General features: G+C 38.4%; 2 protein-coding genes across 7 annotated transcripts in view; both read right to left on the bottom strand.

Annotated features, from left to right (window-relative positions):
• Positions 1-10,234, bottom strand: part of slc12a8 (solute carrier family 12 member 8) — a 130,707-nt gene extending 120,473 nt beyond the window's left edge. The window contains exon 1 of the mRNA XM_069930521.1: positions 9,915-10,234. The gene's annotated coding sequence lies outside the window, so the exon portion shown is untranslated. The remainder of the gene's footprint in view (positions 1-9,914) is intronic.
• Positions 10,235-12,099: 1,865 nt separating this feature from the next.
• The window catches only part of znf148 (zinc finger protein 148), a 62,512-nt gene continuing 53,260 nt past the window's right edge, over positions 12,100-21,351 (bottom strand). For 5 of the 6 annotated variants that reach the window (XM_069935289.1, XM_069935290.1, XM_069935288.1 and 2 more), the window contains one exon: positions 12,100-18,014. In XM_069935289.1, coding sequence (XP_069791390.1) covers positions 16,416-18,014 — 1,599 coding nt within the window. In that variant the 3' untranslated portion in view covers positions 12,100-16,415. The remainder of the gene's footprint in view (positions 18,015-21,351) is intronic. The other variant, XM_069935293.1, reaches the window with a different exon arrangement.

The raw sequence follows: 21,351 nt of genomic DNA, 5'->3' as shown, positions 1-21,351 counted from the left end.
ATGGTTGGCTCAATGTGCTGCCTTCAGAAGAGGTCCACCATACACTGACTCCCAGGAACTTGAAGGTACTGACCATTTCCACTCCCGTCCCATCAACAAAGCCACCTCCCTTCCTAAAGTTCACAATATGCTCCTTGGCTATGCTAATATCGAGAACAAAACTGGTATTCTGGCACCACACAACCAGATTTTTAATCTCTTTCCTATATTTTGACTCATCATTACCCATTTTTGACATCAACAAATATACAGATGGATTTGAATCATGCACATAGAGGGAACAGGTAAAATTAATTAATATTTAAAAGAGGCTCTTCAGAACAAAACACAAAAGTATTGCAGCAAATGAAAATTATGACAGCAAATATCTGCGTAGCAAAATCCACAAACAGCACTGAGAAAAATTATCATTTAGTTGCTGAAAATGTTGACGGAGAAACTCCCTTTGCCTCGTCCAAATACTGTCACAGTTTTTCACATCCACAAGACCAGAGGTGAAGCCTGTTCAACATCTCACCCAAAAACCACCATCTCTGATTTGGCAACAATCTTGGAATTCAGAATCCACCACCTTGTGGCTCAGAAACAAGAATTTTAATATTAAGCAAAAACTGACAGCTTATAAGAGGTTTCAGAGGTTTGGCAGGATGATTCCAATGATGATAAACTAGAAATCTAGACATCATACTAACTTTTCAATGGAGCAGAATGTATAAATTTAATAGTTTTTGCATTGTTTAATTCGAAAAGTATTTTGACAGCAAATGGAGAACTGCTGGTTAATTGCTAGTAAACTGACTAAATTTTATTTTTAAGTGTTATTAATAGAAATGAAGAGAAAGTATCAGAACTGCCTTCATGAAATAGTCATTAGAGCTGGGAATACTTCATTGTTTCGTGACTGACCATTGCATTTTTGAAAGGAATAATGGATTAAATATCTACAGCATAGAGGACAATATATTTCTTTTCATATGATAAGCTATTTCAGCAAACTTCTAAAGGAGTTTTAAAAGTTATCTTTCACAACCTCAAGCTCTTCAATGGGATTTGAACATGTAATGAGCACCATCAGCTGAAACATAGTTGACACCCATGCAATGAAACTTTGGCCATTGAGTTTCTAAAAAAAAAGACCAAAATATATATATATTTTTTTTAAACTTTATTTAAGATTTTATAACATGAATAACATATAGGATTACATTTAAAAAAATTAAGAATAAAATAATAAAATTACAATACAATATCAGTAATCTAAATAAACTATACCCTCCCCAATAATTATTACACATTGATAACCCAACTCAAATTAGTCCAACCCCCCCTTTCCCCCAAAATAAAGAGTGAAGAATTAATAAAGTTAATAATATATGTGAGAAAAAAACCCACTTACCAAAAAAAAACAAAAACATAACCGATTAAAATACTAACAAAAAGAAAAGTAATTAATACTAAGATATCAGACTTAAAAAACATATTTAAATCAAACTTAAATGCATATATTTAACAAACGGAGTTAAGATTAAACATATATTTAACTCAAACTTAATATAAAAAATTAGTAAAGTTAGTAACATTATCTATCAAAAATTCTTAAACAGTAATCAATTCTTAAAAAAAATTGTAGCATGAAAAAAAGATGAAAAAAAACTTTCTCTATAGAGATAAACCTTCACCAAATATCAACTAACTTCACATCTATCATCATATTAGTCACATAAACCACCATCTTAAAACAAAATTCAAACCTCATTAAGACCAAAATATTTATTATTAATTCACAATCTATGAATATCCCACGGCATTAATCAAGAAAGTTTATAAACATGTTTCATTTTTAAGCTCGCAAGTGGTGTCTTTTAAAATACATTTTAGAAGCTTGCAACACGAGGTCACCTGATGTCTACAAGATTTATTACAGTTGACACAATAATTTGCAATGATAAATAATTGACAGAGAAACAAATGCTGTCCTATTTGGGACGCCCACATTTCATGAAGCAGTTAAATTCAGTTAAATAGGCTGTAAGTTAACATTTTTTAAAAATCTACAATTGTATTTCTTGTAAGCAAATTATGTTTAGTGACTTAGAAGATTGTTTGCATATTCCTTGAATGTCTCCATAGTAACAGTCTTCAAGCCAAGGTTACAGCTGGATTTTCGACAATCTTGGAGAAATTACCAGTTAGTTTTTGTTCTATGGAATGGTGAGGAATTTAGAACTACTTTTATTGACCATCATCTAACAACAAAGTATAATGGCTTATAACAACTGATAATAATGTTTAATAAACCATGGAAAACTCAACTTTAGTAGGAATTTGTTTGAATGAGTCATAGACAAGAATATTCTAATTTCTGCAAGCGATTATAAAGGAAGTTGCTACAATAATTTTACAAAAAATGATAAGTGTTTGTACCATATTCATGCATTTAGGTCTAAACAATACACTTTTGAATATCTTATATTCCTACTCGACAGTTGTAAAATGATCACACTTATTCATGAAATGTGGTATTCCAAATAGGTCAGCATTTATTTCCCTTCCTACTTATCCTAACTAAGAGATTTAAGCAAGAGTTCATCTCTCTGGTGGGACTGGGATCACATACAAGCAAGACCAGAAGAGGACAGATTTTCTTTCCTCAAGGACATTACCAAATCTATTACTGATGAGAAACTTTTGTTCATGAGGAAAGATAAGAGATAAAGGGATAAAGGGACTCATGAGCATAAAATAAGCTTAATGACAGATAACGTATTGCTGTACTTGATGGATCCAGCCGTGTCTTTGCCAAAACTACTTACCACACTGGAGGATTATAGTACAATATTGAGCCACTGAATAAATGTGACTACAAAGAATACTAATGAAAAAGTAATTTCAGTTGGCATGTAGAAGGTGTGAGATACCTAGGAATCAAGATTGATAGCAATCTGGAAATTTCATATAAACTTAACTACCTCCTATGCTGGAGAAGACTGAAGGAGATTAAATAAGATGGAGGGGCCTGTCCATCACCTTAATGGAGAGGGTTAACTGCATGTGGATGAAAATCATACCAAGACTCCAATACCTCTGCCAGTCCATTACCACAATCCTTCTTTAAATGTTGAATGATAACATAAGGACATTCATCTGGAATAGGAAAGTGCCGAGGATAGCTTTAAAAAATACTGACATGAGACTACAGCTTGGGGAACTTCAGGTTATCTGATTTTAAGGAATTCTATCTAGCAGCTCAGTCGGGGTTTCTTCGATCCTGATTTGAGGAGGGGGAACCACCTACTTGGATGCAAATGGGATTGCATGCAATGGGGGTGAGGACAGCGAAAGATTTCATATACAACTGGGTTGCAAATACATAGCAAAAAAAAAAACCAGATAACTCCATACTGAAACCTCTGATTAAAATTGGCATGAGATCAAAGACTGTATTGGAAAGTAAGTGGGAATATCGCCAAAGGCACCACTGACTCATAATGCATTGCTAACCATGAACAATGGCAATAAAATTCTGGAGATTTGGCATCAGGAGGGGGTCCGATGTATTGAGGACTGCTACGAGGGGAGACAGCTTATGTCCTTTGAGCAGCTAAAAGGTAAATACGATTTGTCTTAGGGGACCTTTCATTGTTTCCTCCAGTTAAGATCATTTCTAAGGAGTAGGTGGGCCCCTACAATGACCCCACCTAAACCTAGTGAGATTGAAGGGTTGCTTTGACTGGGAAACACACCCAAACTTAATTCAAAATGTACTCGGTACTTCAAGGTGAAAGCCCAAAGCACGGGCGACACAAATCAAGAGAGAGATGGGAGCCAGACCTGGGCATCACAATTGATGAGAGATGCTGGTCGGACTGGTGTAGAAACAGTGTGACAACAGTGATTAACTTTACAGACTGGTTCAATACAACTTTCTACACCAGCTCCATCTCACACCACAAAAGAATCAGAAGGCAAAACCAGAGGTGCCAGAGATGTGTTTCAGGTCTGGAACCGGGATCATTTGCTCACGTAACCTGGTCCTGTGCAAAGATGGCCCCATTTTGGCAGGATTTGGCTGATATACTAACCAGGATAACTAAAGTAACCCTTTCCACCTGATCCAACATTATATCTACTGGGGAACTTCATGGACATAGGTACAAATTAACCAAATTCCAAATTGAATTCATATTAATTGCTTTGTCCATAGCAAAAAAAAAATGCATAGCAGTGACCTGGAAGTCTGACTCCCCTCTCATCAGTAGGTGGACTACTGAGATGCATAGCTGTATTCCCATGGAAAAAAAATAATCATGTACAATCTTAGAAACCCACATAGCACCTTTGTTAAAATATGGCAGCCATATCTGATGTACACGGGAGCACAGCTGTCGCCACATCCTGACAAAAATTACCAATAAGTGGATTAATAAAAGAAATTACATAAGGGGGCGGCTCCACGGCCTCCCTGGACATTCATCAGAAGCGCTGACACCAGACCCAGCATTCTCTTTTTCTTTTTTGTCTTTCTTTCTCCTTTTTTTTTTAAAGAGGGTAGGAGAGGGAGAGGAGATAAACATCACATGTACATAGATTGTTGGGGGATATCTGTACATTTTGAAGCAGTTTGTGATGGAAACCAAAAAATAAAATATTCAAAAAGAACTTTTGTTCATATTTTTGAATCTCCATTTACTACGCAGGCTCAAACTCATACACTTTGATGAAAATCCAGTATATCAACCATACTTTGCCATCATTTGATAAGATGTCAATCATTCTCACTTAGAGCTTCTAAAGCTATTTAATTAATAAACTGGGCAAAAAGTATTGCCTGAAAACAAGAATGGTCTGGCACCAAGATGGCAGCACAAATGGCAAAAAAAACCACTAATGATATTTATACGCTGAAAGTATTTAAAACTGCAGATGCTGGAAACCTGAAATAAAAACAAAAAATCCTGTAAACGTTTAGAAGGGCAGGCGTTGAAAAGGAAACTAAGTTGACAATTCAGGGCTCAGACCATGTGTTAGCTCTTTCTACTAATGTGGCTCAATCTGTTGAGTGTTGCTGACATTTTATTAATAATTCTACAACCTTTATTCTACTTGAGCACTGACTAGACCTTCAATTTAATTTTTGTCTTTGTTCTTTCTGTTCCTTCCCAGTTCTGAGTGGAATGACACATTGCAAATAATTAGTTGAAGTAATTAAACCTACTACCTATACCCCTATCAGGTAGCAGTATGCATGACTAGAACTTGCCTATTGGTTTCTCATTGGGAGTTGGAAGAGTGCAACTTAGAACGAGAAGAGGACCATTTAAAAAGCACCAGGAAAGTTAGGTGCTTGTTTATATTTTTCCATTGGCTAATTTGCTGCAGCAAACAAACGGAAGCTTAAGCAGAGCAGCCAATGTTGGAGTGGAGAGTTAGAGGCTTTGGTGAGCAGAGGCTGAGTACAGGTAAGGACTTTTTGTAATAACCCATGGTAGGTAGTGGAGCTGGCAACTTGGGCCATGGCATGCTCCAAATGGGGCACGTAGGAAATTTGGGACAGTACATGTCCCTGATGACTCCATCTGCAATAGGTGTATCCAGCTGCAGCTCTTTGCACACTGTGTTAGGGAGCGGAAGCTGGATGAACTCTGGATCATTTGGGAGGCAGTGGGGTTAATAGACAGAAGCTATCAGGAGACAGCCACACCCAAGACTGTTTAGCTGGGTGACCTTTGGGAGGGGGAAAGGGGAATTGCCAGTCAGTGCAGAGAATCTCTGTGGCCATTCCCCTCAACAAAAAATATACTGCTTTGGATACTGTTGTGAGACAGGGTGTAGTGGTCAGGTCTCTAGCACAGAGTCTTGGCCTTCAGCTCAAAAGGAGATGAGAAGAGTAGCACTACATTGATTGGAGATTTGATAGTTAAGGGAACAGACAGGAGATTTTTCACACAAGATCAAGACTCCTGATGGTACGTTGCCTCTTGGGTACCGGGGATATCTCAAGCAGTCTCAAGCAAGAGGGTAAGCAGCTAAATGTCTTGGTCCACGTTGGTACCAATGACATGGATAGGAAAGGAGATGAGAGATTGTAAAAAAGAAACTTAAAAAAACAGAGCGTCAAGCGTAGTAATCTCAGGATTATTGCCTGTGCCATGCGCCAGTGAAGGCTGGAATAGAAAGTTATGGCAGATGAATGTGTGGCTGAAAAGTTGGTGCAGGGGTTGGTTCAGGAGTTGGTGAATCATTCGGATCTTTTCTGGGGAAGGTATGACCTGTACAAAAAGGATGGGTTGCACCTAAACTGTAGAGGGGCTAATATGCTGGTGGGCAGGATTGCTAGAGCTGCTGGGGTGGGTTAAACTAGTTTGTCAGGCAAATGTGGAGGCAGAGAAGAGATCAGATAGTGGAAAGGTTGATGCAATATTTGTGAGTTTGTGAGGAAGGACAGGGAGCATAAATGTAGTAATTTGGAAGGTTTGAAATGTATCTATTTAAATGCAAGTTTTACTTATAAGGGAGCTGAATTTGTAGAGCCTGGATCAGTACATGAATTACGATGTTGTGGCCATTACAGAGACTTGCCTGGCACAAGGAGCGGATTGGCTGATGTAGGTATTAAAAGAGATAGGGTGGGAAGTAAAAGAGGGTTGGGGAGTAGCATTACTAATCATGGATAGTATCACAGCTGCAAAAAAATGTGTGGAGGGATTGTCCACTGAGTCAATGTAGTGGAAGTAAGAAATAGGAAAGTAGCAATCACTGAATTGGAAGTAGTTTCTAGACCCTCAAATAAATTTCTGAACACTGAGGAGCAGATAAGCAGGTAGATTTTGGAAAGGTACAGAATTAACAGGATTGCTTTTATGGGAGACTGCAACAAATATTAACTGGGACTCCTTTCTGCAAGAGGGATAGATTGGGCAGAATTTGTCAGGATTTCTGATGCAGTAGGTGGACAAGCCGACTAGACAAAAGGCCTTACTAGATCTAGTACTGGGTAATGAACCTAGTCAGGTGACAGATCTCTCAGCAGGGGGAAGCACTTTGGTGAAAGTTACCATAACTTCTTGAACATGGACAAGAATAGTGGACAAAATGGAAAAGTGTTTAATTAAGAAAGGGCTAATTATGATGGGATTTAGGCAGGAACCGAGGAGAGTAAATTGGAACAGAAAGAACAGAAACCATGTTTATGGACCACGTGCGGCGATGTTCTGAATAGGCTTGTCCTTCTAAGTCGGGGAAATGGTGGTAAAGTTAGGAAACTATGGTTGGCAAGAGATGAGACCGCTAGTTAAGAAGAAGAAAGAAGTACAGTAAATACAGGCTCATGAAAATTGTATGGTAGTCAAAGGAACTTGAGAAAGAACTAGGAGCTAGAAGGGGGCATGAGAAGGCCTTGGCAAATAGGATTAAGGAAAACTGAAAGGTGTTCTATGCATTTATGGAGAACAGAAGGATGATGAGAGTGAAGGATAAAGGAGGCAACATGTGCCTGGTGAGCATGCTATGGGGGGGGGGATCTTAAGGACAGGATTTACAAGCATATAGAGAAGCCTAGTCTTCCCATGAATTGTCAGCATTGCTTTGTGAGATGAATCTATGAAACCTTGGCTGTGTGGATTCAGAATTGGCTTGCCTGGAGAAAACAGAAAATAGAGGGCGGTTGTAGTAGATGAATAGTGGAGTTCTGCATGCCTGCTCTTTGTATGAAGAAGTAGAGGGAGGGGTGAGTACATTTACAGATGATATGAAGGTTGGAGGTATTATGGATAGTGTAAAAGGTTGTCGTAGGTTACAACAGGACGCAAAGTTGGGCTGAAAAGTGGTAATCTGGATGAGTGTGAACTGATGCATTTTGGAAGATCAAACTTGAAGATTGAGTTCATGGTTCATGACAGGATTCATAACAGTGTGCAAGAACAGAGGGAACTTGAGGTCCAAATTTATAGATCTCTCAAGGTTGCCATGCAGATTGATGGGGCCGTTATGAAGGCTTATGTTATGCTGGCTTTCACTAATCAGGGGAATGAGCTCAAGTGGCATGTGGCAATGTTATAGCTTTATAAAACTCTGGTTAGACCACACTTTGAATATTGTATTCAGTACTGGTCACCTAATTACAGGAAGGATGTGGAAGCTATGAAGAATGCTTGGAGAATGTGTCTCATAAGGCAAGATTAAGGCTTTTCTCCTTGGAGTGAAGAAGGATGAGAAGTGACTTAGAGGTTTACAAGATTATGAGAGGTACAGCCAGCAAGTTTTTCCCAGGCAGGACATCTGTACAAGGTGAGGTGAGGAAAGTTTAGGGGAGACATCAGGGGTGCCTAGAATGCATTGATGGGGATGGTGGTGGAGACTTTTACAACTGGGGGCATTAAAAGACTCTTATTCAGCCAAATGGATGCAAGAAAAATAGAGGGTAATGGGTGTGAGGTAGGGAAGGTTTTGTTTGTTCAGTAATTTGTACAGGTCAGCACAACATTGTGGGCCAAAGGGCCTGCACAGTTTTGTAATGTTCTATAACAAGATAATATTTCTGCAATGATCTCATTAGAATAAGGATGAGAATTTTTCCCCAACAATCTTCAAGTATGATTACATGGGAGACATAAAACAAAGGTTTAATTTTTAAACCATCTTTACTGTCATGGTGTTTAAAACATTTAAAAGTTATGAAGGATTGAAGCCCATTTGTCTCAAATCCAGGGCAATTCCCAGAAAAGCAATCACATCAGTCTCATTACTCTCTCTCTCTCTCTCTCAAACTTTTTCATATATGCCCCTATTTTCTCATTTGAATATTTTTGTCATGAAGCAACAACTCAGTAATTTGAAATAGTTAACCATCACCATATTTTTGGGACATGGGAAGAAACTGAAATATATGGAGGAAACTCTAGAAGTTAGAGAACATGATACTCCCCACAGAGCCCAGAGTTACGGTCAATCCCCTGTCACTGGTGCTGCAAGGCAACGTCGCTGATGAAAATTAAGTTTATTGTCGGAAAATATTAAATTGTCAGAGTACTTGACTTGCACAAGTCTAGTATGCAGCTATTACAAGTAATTGGCAAGGTGAAAGAATGTTAATATTATTGTCTTGGGAATTTAATACAAAAGTTGAGAGATTATGCTTCAGTTCTATTGGGTGTTGGCATGATTCAATCCAGAGCATGATGTTCAAGGAAGAATTCTGTTGTGTTTAAAAACACTCCAAGGCTTATTAGATTAAAATATGGGACAAGAGGCCTTAACTAGGTGAATAAGAGAATGTTTCCTCTTGTGAAGGAACCCAGAGCACTGCCTGAAACTACAAACTGGCCATTCAAGTCAGAGGAGGTAAAGGTAATTCTCTTGGAGAATTGCAAGTCTGCAGAGCCTTTTAAAGCAGGTTGAAAGGAGTCTGAAAAATATAAGTCAATAAAGATGTCATCATATGTGTGAAAAGTTATTGTTTCTCGGAGTGAACAATTAAACTTGCTTTCAGACCAACCAATAACTTGCAAATGGGAAAGTTAAGTTGAGGGATTGAGGGCTTCTATTTCTTATGTTCACAATGCAAAAGGGGGAATGGGACCATTTTTTTCCCCCCAGAAAAAAAAAACAATCACGAATGAACAGCAGCAAGCCAAGAAATCGATTTACCAATTCAGATGACATAACAAGGTCGACTTATTGTCAACACAGACCATGGCTGTCTTAAAAGCATCAGTGAAATGGAGTGAGTGCCACTACATTTACTGCAGTGGGAAAAAAAAAGTCCCAAGTTAAATCCAGCCCTTCCTTTTACCCATTTACTTCCTGAAAGCAGAGTCCTGTTGATATGGTGATTCCCCTTCAATTAGAACCAGCCTTTGCATTCTCAAATCATCTACAAGATCAGCAGAAACTTTGGTCGGTTTCTTTTTTCATACCTTGAAATGATACAGGTCATCATTGCCCATCGCTGCCACCATCCGTCCCCGCACTTTTCCAGAGCAGGTCTCCACGAAATAAGCGATTTAAATCTCCGTTTCTTCACCTCGTAAGAGCTTGGTCGAAGTGGGTCCAGATGCGCAACTACATGACACCGACTCCCCTGTGCAACATGACAAAATGTTTGCAACATATACCTTTTCCGGGGAGGGGGAGAACAAAGTCCCTTTAAGGTTTAAGCGCCAAAAACTTGTTCAGATTTGACATGGTCTGGGATTTGGATATTCTGGAGCGTGATTTAGTTACAGTTGGAACTGCTTCAGTGGCAGCAAGTAAAAAATTACCTGCATCCGGATCCGGGTAACAATTTCTGCCACTCCCTGACCACACACCAACTTTTGAAAGCATTCCTACAAGGGGCACGTTCAACACGAGAGGGGGCATTTCTAACCTGCATTGCGCCCCTAATGCCATCGACGGCGCTGGCTCCAAACTCTGGTCCTCTTGACTGTCGAGATAGGGTTAATTTGAAGGAGTTTGGTGTGGCCAGAGCCTGGTCCCGCGTCCCAACTTGAAACAGCGACCAGCTGGTCGGAGCGCACGTATCAGCGGGGCGCAGGAGCCCAATGGAGAAGGCAAAATTCCGTCCGAGGGGATCCACCGTGGCCTCAAAGCGCTGCTCGCCCACCGCCCGATCCTCGGGGAAAGGTCCGGCCACACACCCGCCCGCGCTCAACCTGCCACGTCCTGGCAACGAAGAAACGCGGTGCCTTTGGACCCGTGCAAGTCCCCCCCCCCACCACCACCACCACCACCACCACCACCAACCAACAGGCTGGTGAACTTAACCTGCTCTTCAACACAGACTGCATTAGTCCCTCATAACATTAATTAATTAAGTCTAGAAGCCGCACCCGAAAAGTTGCAGTTTAAAACTGGCATTCGGAAATATTCCATTTACAAATGTTTTTTTCCAACTAGGTGGACGTACAGTGCGAGTAAAACGTAAAGGAAGCAGGTCCTTCAGTCCGTCCACATTGGCCAATAACTGCCCATTATTCTCCCCTTCTCATCAACTCCCCTTCTCATCAACTCCCCTTCTCATCAACTCCCCTTCTCATCAACTCCCCTTCTCATCAACTCCCCTTCTCATCAACTCTCCTTCTCATCAACTCCCCTTCTCATCAACTCCCCTTACTGATAAGCATTGGCTTATTGAGCTGCCAAGACAACCCACACTTCTGTAGGATGCGGCCAGGAGCTGGAAGAAAACGTGCAGGATGGAGGGTGGGGGGAAGGAAGAACTCCAGTGGCAGTGATCAGGATTGAAATGCATGAACCCATCCCAACTTTAACCCTTCTTGCCTGTTTGCAGTCTCAGTGGTTCCTGACCTTTTTTTTCTTTCCACTCACATACCATTTTAAGTATTCCCTGTACCATCAGTGATGAGGAAGAGATTACTTAAGGTGGTATGTGAGAGGGAAGGTTGAGAATCACTACTTGAGAGCCAACTGTCACTGAAATAGTTTGCTTGAGAAAAATCTTCATTGGCCCATTTCCTTTGGAGTTATGAAACCGTGCACATAACGAGTCAATGAGGTACAATTAAAACAGTGGTTTTCAACCTTTTTCTTCTCTCTCACATACCACCTTAAGCATTCCCTTACTCATCATAGAGCACCCATGGAAGAGGCAATACTTAAAGTGGTACGTGAGTGGAAAGAAAAAAGGTTGAGACCCGCTGGTCTCGCACAATTCCACATAGGTGCAATTTCTAAAAAACAGAAAGTGCTAATTATACTTGGAGATACAAAAGACTGCAAAAATTGGAAGCAGGATTACAGAACAATGGGAGTCAATTAATGGTGATGTTTCAAACCAATATGCTCTTCTTAAAGAGTCATGAACAGAAAGATTGATCATTTTTATCCATGGCTGCTCTCTGAGCTGCCGAGTTCCTCCAGCATTTTTTTTTTTGCTAAAGATTCCAGTGTCTGAAGTTTTGGAATTTACCACAAATTGCCTCCTACTTCATTGTATATTTGGGGGGAAAAGTGAGTGAATGTAAAGAACGAAGCAGATCTGGCCAAGAATTTAAAAAAATAATACATTAAAAACAGACTACAACCAAAAACAATAGATTCAAGGGTTCGTATCAATTAAATTCTCAAAGACACTGATGCTACGATTGTAAATCAAGACATATCACTTTTATTTTTTTTAATTTTGAAACTAAAACAAATGTCATTCAGAAGAAAGATCTTCACTGTGGTAAAAAAAAACATGTCACAGATGTGAAGGTGTATGAAAATAACAGCATATTTTATACACAAATGTTATACACTAAACTTTCTTCCACGCAGAATCCTTCAAGATATGGCAGCAATCCCCATCTTCAAAATGTTACTCCTCATTGTTGTTTATAAATCAACAACCAATAAAACAGATTTCTGAATGTTTATTTATAACTATGAATTAAAAAGACTCCTTAAAGATGAAAAGGTGATACTTCCAATTTCTCTAATACACTATTTATAAAGTACTGTATATCTTTTGATAACTGTTTAAAGCATTTTGAAGGAATCTGCTTCATTATATATCTACACGGTATTTGATGACATCACAAATTATTGAACTTGGTGTATCAATATCTACTACTGACAAATCCATTCCCCAAAATATTTGCATCCCAGTGTTTAAGCCCTGAAGTGATGATAAGTTTGATGTGACGTGAGTGAAAGACTGAGATTTCCTGCAAACACCATTCTCCAGCACAACTTGATTGAGTAGTTAACTGAACCAAAGCAGTTTTTGTACAAAGACTGTGGGAACAGATTTTGTAACAAATTTAGCTTTCATAATATACAAAAATCAATCTCTCTAGTTAGTGCTTCTACGTTAATAGAAAAGCAGGTTTACATACAAAATTGACCAGTGTACTAAAATAAACCAGAATAAAGTATCACTTGGCAAGTCCATCAGTGTATAAATGGTTTGCAAATAACATAAAATCTATGCAACTCCTGATGTAAATAGGGTGCAGTTTTACCTAAATTAATGTTATCCATGTTGCTGCTCTGTATAGACATGCAGTTTCCGTTCCTCACGACCAGCATTGTCTGGAGGTTAGCATAGTCTGATTATTTTGTCTAAAGCATTTATTTACATAAAGCTATGAATCTGAATTGTATGCCCAGTTCTCATTAGAACAGAAATCTTCAACACAACCTTTTTTCCAAAATTTAAGATGCCTTCCCTACCTCCCAACAGAAAACTAAAATGTATCTACAATTACACAGGAAGAAAACTTTCTTAGAGAGAGGAATACTTTCTCAAGCACATTAAATATAATCAATTTTTGATGTTGCTTTAGAATAAGATAGTCTTTTATTCCTTTCCTCTATAACAAATCATCAAAATGGTTAACAGCTCTTCTAAAATATTGGATGATGAAATTAAAACAAGCAATGCGCACATAAAAAGAAATACATGCAAAAATTCTAAAGCACTAAATACTCTTTACATTCTTGGAATGTATTTGTTTCAATTAAAAAGAGCCATAGACATGAAAACCAAGTGAAACCATATATGTAATCACAAAAGGTACAATTACATATTTTAAAAAAACCCAAGCCTTTACAAGAACAGATCACCACCAACTGTAAAGAATCATCATTTACACATTGGTTATAAATCAATCATTATCTGTGCTTACAGAAGATACTCAAATGAATGTAACAACACGACATAACCTCAATACTAAAAACACATTTTGGATTGCAGTTTGATAATAGTTTTCATTACATTTCACACCTTCGAAGGAAAGTATTTTAAAAGTGCACATTTTAATGTTTTCCCAAAAAGTACATTGTACACATTACCAACTCAGCATTTTTGTTTAAATGTCTCAATAAATGGGAAAGTAAAAATAGCAATGCAGTTTCATTTCAGTTTGCTATAAAATTTAATAAAGGTAATTGAATCTGGTAACTTTAGATGGCAAAAAAAATTACAAATGTGAAATGTTTTCTCCGTTATAATTACTATTGCTGGCATAAATTTTTTAATTTATAGAATTGATTTCGAGCATCAGTGCTCATTTCAGTGCAATGGAAGTTCACGAGCAACAAGATGTGCACAGGCAACACTTCAATGTACCTTGAATAGTAGCCATGTGATAAAACTGCAGCTGCCTCACGGTATTTTCTACTGAGTACGTTTCCTCAAGAAGTGGAGAACACAAAGCATGTAATTAATGCATTTCCAAATTTAAATTAATGGCTGCTTCATGTATCAAAGTAGTCACATCTCCCAGACATCCTTTTATTTGGTCCAGTGTTCTACTTCCAGCAAAAAAAATTATAATTTACTTGCTCATAATCTAAGTTTTCAAACTGGGGTGCCTCAGATCTATTGCTTCTGACAGAGAACCAAAGAATGGCTTAAAGGAGTATACATTTGATTACCTGAGGCCAATTATACCTCGGACTACACACACAGCTCGATGACTGCAAGTTTTGAATTTTATATTTTAAATTATGAGTTTATGAATGTTATTTCTCTCTTTTTTAAAAAAAAGATGGCATCCTCTACTAATATACCACATCGTTTCTTGTGATGTTTGTAATTGTTAAGAGTTGAGATGTTCATACCTGCATCTGGATGACAGTTCCCCACAAAGACTTCAAAAACAAAAAGATCAGCATTTAAAAAACAGGATGGTGTAGGGCGACAGCGAAAATGTAAATATGATTTCCTGAAATGTACTACTGCATCTGAACTGGCATTTAATACTACATTTACACAATGACTTAGCCCCAATTAAACAGCACAAGTGTATAAAGAATTTGCATTTCCCCTTCTCAGATCTCACTTCAATTAATTACTTTGAAGTGCAGTTACATAGGCCAACTCTGGTAAATTGCAAAAAAAGTGTAAGATTTTCTCTGGTCACGGTTTTCACCTTATTTTATCCATGCAACCAAACTTAAACTCCTACAAGTTAATATTAGAATGTTTCAAATGCTGCAAAGATGGTATAAATACAAAAATACAAAATTTACATCTTTGGCTGAAACATTTCTTAAGCATACTACAGAATGTAAACTGCACTGATTAGGCAGATATCCAAATCTTATAAACCTCAGAGCTTTAACCATTGATGTCCATCTCAATTCAAACAACTTTTTTTCCACTAAATCATAGATAAATTTATTCCTTTGTATATTTACAGAATAATCTGGTATGACATTTATTGGAAAAGTTATTTGAACCCATTAAGTCACAGCATTTGGAGGTCACTCAAATTCTGAACAATTGCTAAGCCAAAGCCTTACAATAAATTGGTTACAAGGAATGATTACTGGTTGAAAGTGAAAATGTTGACAACTATTTCTTCAAATTGGATGACACTTTTACCAATTATATGCAAGAAATATTCTCAATTGGCTAATTCAATATATAAACGTTGTTGATCTTTAAAAACAGCCTACCACAATGTACTCAATCACATTTACAGAAAGGGGAACAAAATGTAACATTTCATGGCATGAAGGGCTTGCTGCATTATATATTTTGAAAAATTGTTATGCAGACAAAGTAATACACAATAAATGGGTAGGTAGCGCAATATAAATTAACAGGTAAATTTACTCCAAGGAAACAGGAAACACAAGGTTTTATATACTAAACATAGAAAAATAGGGATATAAACTATATTTAATAAGGCAACCCACTATCTGACAGCCAAAAACTGCATCACACAATGAGGGAAATAGTAAAGCACTTTTTGTGCTTTGAATGGTTTGAGAAACAGAATTCCCACATTCTTTTCTAAAATAAATAAAATTTATTTTTTTTTAAACTCATGGTATAAATAGAATGTTCAACAGATAATTGCTGAATACCATTCTTCTCCCACTCCACAAATTTGTGGTCTTGCTATGCGAAGAAAATGCAAGTTAGATAAAAATTATGTTCCAATTGCTTCTAAGCATTCTCCTAAATATAAACAGGAAAAAAATGTTAGTTCTGTTGACAATTTTAGTAAATCTGAGTAGAAAAGTGCATATTTTAAAGAAAATCCAAAGAAACTAATTTATTATTTCGGTTTTACTCTAAGTGTAGAAGTGACTAATTGATTTTTCCTTTAAAAGTGCCAAAATGTTTTGGGGGCATGTCACACAATGAGGCATGGCAGCAGCATCAGTGTTAAACAACAGTTAAGCCCTGCCACAACACAAAAACCTGCAACATGCTGTGCATGGCTGAAATATGCAAAGAAATGTTTTTAACAATGTTGCCCTGCAGCACAGCTGGGTTTTGGTATTCAAGGGGCCCTTGTTCAAGGCTCTATATATGAATGTGTTAAATTGAACCAAAACTGTATTAACTACTGATTATACCGCACTCCATCCTATACAGAGCAGCGCATAATACAAGAATAGTTCATTTGAAGTGCCGGCCCATTTTTGTTTAAACAAACAATCAGAGCTTCCTGCTATCCAAAGGCCTGACTCGCTGTGGCATCTGGCGAAGCAGTCATTTGAGCTCTTCCCTCTGCTACACTCACTAATGGAAACTCTGAAAACTCTGCGCTAGTCCCACGCACCCTCAGGTTTACTTGTCCATTGGCAGCACTGTATGGGGGAGTTATACCAGACCTTGCATTCTGGTACTGAGATCTGAATGTCTGTTCAAATGTGCCTATTTGGTAAGCCTGATGGACAGGCTGAGCCTCCACTTTCTTCTGTGAAGTCATTTGATCCAAGAACTCTTGTGCAGAGACAGAATTATGATTTGCCTCTTCATTGGAGAAAGAAAAGGCATGCTGTGACTCACCAACCATTAAACCATAGTGGGTCTTCTCAGAAGGCCTCAATGGTGAATTCATGCCTGATCTAAAACCACGCTGCATAGTCATCGAGGCCATGGAAGAAAATAATGGTTGACTTGAGAGATTCGGGGTTTCGGTTCCAAAAGCAAGGCTCTGGCCTGGTAAATATGCATCATTCTGGCTTGTTCTTTCCAAAGCCTGCTGGAGAAACTTTGAATATTCATGAAGCATACTGGCTTTGTCCGAAGAGGTTGACTGTGTACTTGCACCAATTCTTTCAGGTTGGGCAACCTCAGCTACCTCCGAAGTGTTCATTGACATGTTCGAGGCCACTTCTGTATCAGCAACACTAAAGGCCATTTCATGTTGTCCATTCGCTTTGTGAGTATAATGGTCCAGCAGAGTCTGCAGTACCTCGTCAGGGATCCCACTTTTGTCCTGACTGTTCTTTATTTCAACACTCAGTGACGGAGAGTCCAACATAGATGCTGCACTACTTTCATCAATGACACTTGCCACAGCTGCTTGGGTCACCGATGGCTGAGATGCTATCTGGCCAACGTTCAGGGCATACTCTCTGCTGTTATTACTTGCCGCTTGCAGATAGCGCTTCTTCTTCAGAAACTGCATTGCGTCATCATAATTGCTACTGCTATGCACAGGTTTGCTGGGAACTTCCTGTAAGGAATCAACCTGATCAATGTCATGGCTTCCTTCAGAATCCAGTAGACCCGGTTTACCAATAAGTTCATAAGTGTATTTAGTCACTTTATTTTCTTCATAAGTGGATAAAGCCGGCAATGCCTGGCTCGGTTCCAACTGGAGTTTCTGACTCCTTTTACTACTCACCTTTTTGATGACCAGTTTAGGTGGATGAATATCCCCAGAGGTACTTTCCAAAGGGTTCCCACTGTTGGATGAATGCGGCATTTCAACCGAGTATTCAGTAACCATATATTCATCTTTCACCTTTGAGGCTATACTATACAGCGAGGGATAATCGCTGTCATTTTCATCTTTTTTCTGATCAAGCTTTTCCAGCGTGCACTCTTTCTCAGTCAGCGGACCAACGGATCTTGATTTTTCTCCTGTCTTCTGCTTCTTCTTCCGTGGTATTGGATTCTCTTTGTGTTGCAAAACAGCGCTTGGATCATCCTCATTTCCTTCAAGTCCACTCATCTTCAAAGCACACTTTAGTTTTTTATCTCTGTTTTCATGGCACATCCGTTTATGCTTTAATACACGATCAGTTCTAGAAAAATACTGAAATGGAACATTAGAATCAATATGATTAAAATTAAATTTGATTCACACAAATCCCTGAAGGAAATAAATGAATATTCTATATGGATCACCTTGCAGTACAAATCACTACTGAGCGTGATAAAAATTATAAGGCACATCAAAAGCATCACATGGTAACAGTATGCTGTGACAATTCGTTATTGCATTGAAAATCAATCCTATTGCAACAAAAGTTAAAATTTATACATTTCAGACTAAATCTAGAGCCCATTTGAACAGGATAGCTTAATTAATCAAATTTGGAATCTTAAAACCTCCAAAATAACTGACCCGACTGAAGATCAACCCTTCCTTTGGGAACCGCCCATTCTCAGCTACTTTCAACATAACCAGTCTCTGGATTTCCAGCCACGCTTCAGGCAATCATGTAAATCTGAGATGAGCAAGGCTACATGTTTCACCCGACCTCCCACTCAGACCTCCAATTTACCCAAATGCAGAGTACTGATGTGCAAGAGGGGCTAAATATCTTCATATCTAGCCTGTCACTATGAAGGTTTGATAATTTTACTTTCAAGTGTTTAATTATTGCCTTGTATTTCAGAGGTGTTTTAATTACACATTTTAAAATAATCCAAATGAATTACTTTTGAAATCTAATTGTCCACCATCAAGGAGTGCTTTGAGAAGCTGGTCATGGCTCACATTAAAAGTCTAAGCTACCAGCCAGCCTTTATCCACTTCAATTTGCCAACCGGCCAAACTGATCCACAGCAGATGCTCTCTCTCTCGCACTCCACTCAGTCCTAGAACATTTGTTAAAACACTGTTGTTAGACCCCAGCTCTGCCATCAATATCATAGTCCCAGGTAACCTCATTCCCAAACTTCATAATCTAAGCCTCAGGGCTCAGGCCTCAGAGATAGAGTCATCTGGGAGAGATAGAGTAGTTTGGGACTAGCTGGAATTTAGAAGAATGAGAGGGGATCCTATTGAAATGCGTAAAATTCTGAAAGGCATAATTAAGGTAGAGGGAGGCAAGGTGTTTTATTGATGGGGGAGACTAGAACCAGGGAACAGAGCCTCTAGATTCAGGATAGTCAGTTTTGCATGGAGATGACGAGGAAATGCTTCTCCCAAAGGGTGGTGCATCTGTGCAATTCAATGCCCATTGAACCAATGGAGGTGACCTCAGTAAATATATTTAAGACAAGGTTGGATTGATTGTTTTAAAAATAAGCACAGTAGGGGAATGAAGGGATACGAGGGTATAGGTGGAGATGAGCCTATTGTCAGATCACCTATGATCTCACTGAATGGCGGTGCCGGCTCAATGGACCGGATGGACTACTCCTGCTATTTCTTGTGTTCTTCAACTGTATCCTTGACTTCCTGTGTAACAGTTCACAATCAATGAAGATGAGTAACCACATCACTTCCATGATCATCCTTTCCTCAAGGATGTGCACTCAGTCCATTTTTATACTCCCTTTACACCATGACTGTACAACTAAACACCATTCCATCTCCATCTTCAAATTTGCTGATGACATCACAATAGTGGTTCCAATATAACAACCTCTCTCTTAATGTCAGTAAGGTGAAAAAGACTTCAGGAGAGAAGCTAGGGTCCATACTCCTGTTCACATAAATGACGTTGAATTAAAAAGAATAAATAGCCTCAGGTCCTTAGGAACAAACATCTCCAAACATCTGAAACAAGGACATTGATGCGACAATCAAGAGCGAGCACCAACTGTTTCACTTTCTTAGACTTCCGAGGAAGTTTGGCATGTCTCCTGTTCCACAACAGCCTCTACAAGTACCCCAATGAAAGATACCTCTTGGATACATCAAAGTACAGTATAGGAATTACACTGCTCAAGATCATAAGAAAGGTAGTGAATTAAACTTCCTTCCCCTGCAAAGATTCCATCTACCTCTTCCACTGCTTAGGAAAGTCACCCAACATACTAAAAGACCATCTCACTTTGGACACAATCTTTCCCCTCCTCAGGGAGAAGAACGAAGAGTGTGAAAACTTGCACCAATAGGCTTAAAGAGACATTTTTTATTTCCCCCTCTGCATTCATCAGGATCCTGAACGAGCCCCATAACAGTGCTCTTACAAGGTGCTAACTGATCTTCCTTTTATTATAATCTGCTTACACAAGGCTCTATGTAATGCTAAAGATAACTTGTTGGACTGTTCACAGAACAAACTTGTCACTGTACTATGCACAACCCTAACGTGAGCATGCACTGTTTGATTCAAATTGTTGGATCTTTATTTATGGCACATTTTGAGGTCCTAGTGTATGTTTGGAAAAAAAAATTAAACAATACAACCAAGGCTAATGCAAGTTCATTGAAATCAAGTGCTAAATTTTTCTCTCCACATACATTGAGAGTGTCCAGCAGAAACTGTTTAACAAAAAAAAAACACCATCTTATATTTTACAGGTGGAAGGGTAGGGTACAAAAGAAACCTTACTGTAATTGCACAAAACATTACTTAAGCCACAGCCAAAACACTAGTTTAAACACACTACTTTGGGAAAGATAACAAGACAATGGACAAGTGGTAGAAAAGAACCAAGAAGGGATAAGAGGGAAAAAAGGCAGGAAGACTTTATTAGGAATGAATATGACAAGAAAAAAAGTGCACAAAGCATAATTTCACTGTTCATTTAGGACACTCTCACGATCATCCCATAAAGAATGGAGAGATTGTTTTTCCCAAAGTGAGAATATGAGAAGGCAGAAATACCTAGAAGTTACCACATGTAACCAAGCCCAGAGCCTAATTATTTCATGTCTTTCATTCACAAAAGGAAGACAGTCTCATGTAGATTTAATCATTCTGTTCCCTATTTCTCTAATGCATTATAATGTTGAACATTGCTAGCGCCTGAGCCATCAACCACTGAAGCAGATTCTAGTTGATAATGTTAACTCTTGCTCCCCTACACCACACTATCCTCTCTTACATATAACTCTTTTGTTCAATCAATTGTTCCTCAAACTACATAAGAAATATCAAATCAATCTTATGCTTTCCTAACTTTTAAATATTTCCCTCTGGCAATAAAAGCATTCAATTTCTTTTTCTGCATTTCTTCACGTTTGTATTTTTTTTGTAAGCCAGATGCCATCCCCATGAATCTAGAGTCTATTCTTCCAATGGGGTATGGAACTCTCATGAAACTGTGATAAAGACAATAATTTTAAATGAAAAGGAGGTATGTTTTCATAAAATTGATAATGCTCGTAATCAAGAAATGAAAGACAAGAGTTTTGTTTCAGAGAACTAAGAGTGAGCAAATGGCTTTTCTTGTGCTAATAATGTCATAAT

Source organism: Narcine bancroftii, chromosome 4, assembly GCF_036971445.1.
Source record: "Narcine bancroftii isolate sNarBan1 chromosome 4, sNarBan1.hap1, whole genome shotgun sequence".
Classification (NCBI taxonomy): domain Eukaryota; kingdom Metazoa; phylum Chordata; class Chondrichthyes; order Torpediniformes; family Narcinidae; genus Narcine; species Narcine bancroftii.
Note: the sequence above shows the minus strand (reverse complement) of the source record. Positions and strands in the feature narration are given on the sequence as shown.